Below are 3,667 nucleotides of genomic sequence, written 5' to 3'. Positions count from 1 at the left end.
GCATCTCACCGTGTCGTACAGTGAGCACGGCGAGCACGGCACCTCCCCACTGCATCTCACCGTGTCCTATCCACCTGCCCCCCCTGCCCCTCCCCTCCCCTCTCAATGAGCCGTCTTGCCTCTTCGTGTTGAGGTGGTCCCTTATCGCACTCGTGTGGAGGGAGCGTCACTAAATGTGCCGCAGTCACCCTCTCTTCTCTCACCACGTCCCATCCACATACTTGGAGAGTCCAGGAGATGCACTCAGGTCCAGGTTCCAGGTGTAAAGGACTACGACCCTCCGTGACGCTTTCAGAACAGGAGGCTCCTGAGCTGAGTGTACGCGGCACCCATGTCCCACTTTCCCCTGGTTTTAAAAAGTGAATCGGAGGTAGGGGGGAAACACATTCCCTTTTAGAACAGCATAATCTCTTATCAACAAATAAACCAAGAAGGTTTTCCGGGCCGACTCAGTGACAGTAACTTTCCATTTCACAGTACAACAAATGTAAACTCATTTTCTCCTCTTCTACTAATTTGTCTTGGATTAATTGTAGTAAAAAAACATGACAATAATTTTAAAATTTTATTTGTAACTCTAGTTGTTTGAAGCTAGCCTTTAACCCATTCTAGACCTACTCACGCCGCGTTCTTTAACAACAATGGGGCAAAATAAAATACAGACACTTATTCTAGCCTATAGTTTCCTCTATCTTTAGACATGTATTCACTATGGGAAGTATGAGCGACTGCTTTGATTGAAAAGGAAGATAGTACTCACAATAATATTTCATAGAAGACAATTCATGTCATGAAAGACTACAACTACAGCAGGGTTTGGCAATTTGTTACTAATCAAAATATACATATCACTTTGTTATAAACTTTTGTAATGTTTTCTTGAGAAAATATACTATGACATTAATGACTAAGAAACCAACTACAAATTTTCTTTCGCACAAAAACATTTGGTCGAGAAACTAAAAAGTTTTTCATTTGGCATTTAACTATTACATGCGTTCAGTCCGATAGCTCTCATCCCGCCAGTCTCAAGGTCAGGCTCTGAACAGCACCATAGTCACCATAAACGAAACGCATTTGGTCCGAAAGTTGAGCTCCCCCTACCCGCTTCACCACCCTTTCCCGCATGTCTGCCTCGAGTAGGCCACCCCCTTGCCTAGTGGGGCAAACATGCGCGGAAGGGTGGGAAAGTGGTGGCGGGTAGAGCTCACTGTCGGACTCAGAAGGAGGGGATCGTGACCATCATGTGGCCATTAAGACCGATTGCGTTGGAGTAAATAAACACAGACAAGACAAATACAAAATTGTAATCATAATGTGCATTATTCTTACATTAGACTTTTCTAAACCTTCTTAACTGTAGAAAAAAAGAAAATCACAACAAATTATTTCAAAACAGTTTGGAGAATTTGCATACATATCACTAATAAAGTTGTGAGTGATTCTAGTCATTGTATTGGGAAGAGAACCTTATAGGTAATAAAACTGTACATATAGTGATGCTTTAGTCCCTAACGACCGACTCAGTCCTCTTGCCTAAATAAGTTAGGGTTTCTCGCAATGGTTATAGTGCAGTTGGAAACGTGGTATATTACAAATTTTAATTTAGACCACCAAAAAAACAAAATTTTCCTAACTACCTTGAACAGTCTTTCACACATCACAGACCAATTTTTGTCTCTTCCCCTTCAAGAAAAGTATGAAAGCAAGCATACTTACTGCCACAAGCTGTCCCTATACAAACAAAACAAACATACATCATGATGTAACGATGTACATTAACGATAGAGGGAACACTATTACATGAAGGAATTCAGATGGCAATATATACGCACGCGTAGTTTAAACACCACCAAAATAATGTCTAATATTTTCAACGGTGGCGCCGAACTAATCTAAAATTAATCTTTGGTATAAAAATACGCTATATATAGAAACACGGAACCGTTGTTTCCAAAATGTAGCCGTTTGATTGACAAACTGATTGAGACAAGAGCAACAAGTTGGCTGCCCTCCAGACGGTGGTCGCGTTGGGCAGGATCAGGTCGCGAGCCCGTTGCCGCCGCCACCGCCGCCCCCGCTCACGTAGGTGACCCTCTGCACGCCGGAGGCCGCGAGCGCGGGGCGCGGCACGGGCACCAGCCACGCGCCGGTGGCCGTGTGGCTCGCGGGGGCGGGGGCGGGGGCGGGGGCGGGGGGGCCGGCCGGCGGCGCGCGGGGGGCGGGCGCAAACAGCTCCACGACCTCCACTTCCGGATCCCCAGAGTTGCCTGGAACCAGAGCAGCAGAATCTCCTCCAATCGGCGATTTTGTAGCGGTGGAAGGGCAAGGGCCATGCGCAATGCGTGATGCCAATTAGAATTCGGAAGTTTCTAACCCTAATTTGGTTCTCACCTTCTTGCAGCTCCAGGCTGGACTCCTCCGGCAGGGGCGCCCGCTGGATGGTGGAGCGCCGCCGGCCCGGCAGGTGGCCCTTGAAGGAGCCCTCGCGCTCCCTGGCCAGCCCTGCCAGCGGCGCCAGCCCGCACGGCCCGCAGGGCTCCCCGCCGCCCGGCTCGGCGACGGCCTGGTTGAACTGCACGTGCTTGCGCACGCTCGGGCTGCGTGAGAAGGAGCCGCCCCCAGGCCCGCCCCCGGCGCCGGCGTCTTGCAGGCACTCGGGCTGCTGCCCGCCCCCGGGGCCGCCCCCGGGGCCGCCCCCGGGCCACGCGCCCCCGGGGCTGAGGCTGCGCGGGCTGTGCGTCTGCGGCTGGAACAAGACACGCCGCTTACCGAGGGGTCCCTGACTTCGATATTCCGTGTACCAGGTGGCCGATTCACGCCGCGCATTTCTGTAGTTGTGCTGTCCCGCATGCACGAGTGCGAGCGGGTTGCCTACTCGCTCGGCTCGTAAGGCGCCGTGGACAGGGGCGATAGGCAAGGCCGCACGCACTCGTGCGTGCGGTACAGTATGCCTACAGAAATGCGCGGCGTGAATCAGCTATACCTGATACAGCTAATAAATGATTAAAATCAAATAAATGACCAAAAAATTAATCAAAATTGACTAAAGGTGACAGAAATTGATAAAAAATGACGAAAAGTGAAAAAAAAAAGATTGAAACTTGATTAAAATCGTCTGAAACGTTATTGAAAGTAAGTGCAAATGACTGACAATTATGAAAAGTGACTGAAAATATGATGGAATTTTATTGTGAACAGTGATTAACTGTTAATCAGTAACAAGAGTGAGGGGACCTCTCATCGCTCAGGCACTGCAAGGAGCGCACTCCGCTGTACGCTGGCTCACCTGCGCGGCGTCCAGCAGGCACGTGGACGGCGAGCAGTGCGCGGGGGACACCAGGGTGAGCGGCGGGTGGTCGCCCATGGCGCCGAAGCCGGGCCCGTTGGCCGGCCCCGTCGGGGTGGGCACCAGCGACAGTCCGCGAGTGCGCCCGCGCCCCTCCGGCCACAGGTCGGGCTTGGACACGTAGCGGACCTGGGCCGCGGCCGGGAACTGCTGCAGGGCAGAGAGGATGACGACGGTGAGCACGGCGAGCACGGTGAGGACGGTGAGGACGGTGAGGACGGTGAGGACGGCGAGCACGGCGAGTACAGAAGAACGGCGAGTACAGTGAGCACGGCGAGTACAGTGAGCACGGCGAGCACGGCACCTCCCCACGCGCCC

General features: G+C 51.8%; 1 protein-coding gene across 1 annotated transcript in view; it reads right to left on the bottom strand.

The window, feature by feature from the left end:
* Positions 1-551: 551 nt before the first annotated feature.
* Positions 552-3,667, bottom strand: part of LOC113217031 (transcription initiation factor TFIID subunit 4-like) — a 78,851-nt gene continuing 75,735 nt past the window's right edge. Inside the window, exons 8-10 of the mRNA XM_052265632.1 lie at positions 3,290-3,499; positions 2,395-2,749; positions 552-2,270 (exon numbers count right to left, since the gene is read on the bottom strand). Of these exons, the coding sequence (XP_052121592.1) occupies positions 2,041-2,270; positions 2,395-2,749; positions 3,290-3,499 (795 nt within the window). The 3' untranslated portion in view covers positions 552-2,040. The remainder of the gene's footprint in view (positions 2,271-2,394; positions 2,750-3,289; positions 3,500-3,667) is intronic.

Source organism: Frankliniella occidentalis, unplaced genomic scaffold, assembly GCF_000697945.3.
Source record: "Frankliniella occidentalis isolate FOCC.00 unplaced genomic scaffold, Focc_3.1 Scaffold28, whole genome shotgun sequence".
Taxonomy (NCBI): Eukaryota; Metazoa; Arthropoda; class Insecta; order Thysanoptera; family Thripidae; genus Frankliniella; species Frankliniella occidentalis.
Note: the sequence above shows the minus strand (reverse complement) of the source record. Positions and strands in the feature narration are given on the sequence as shown.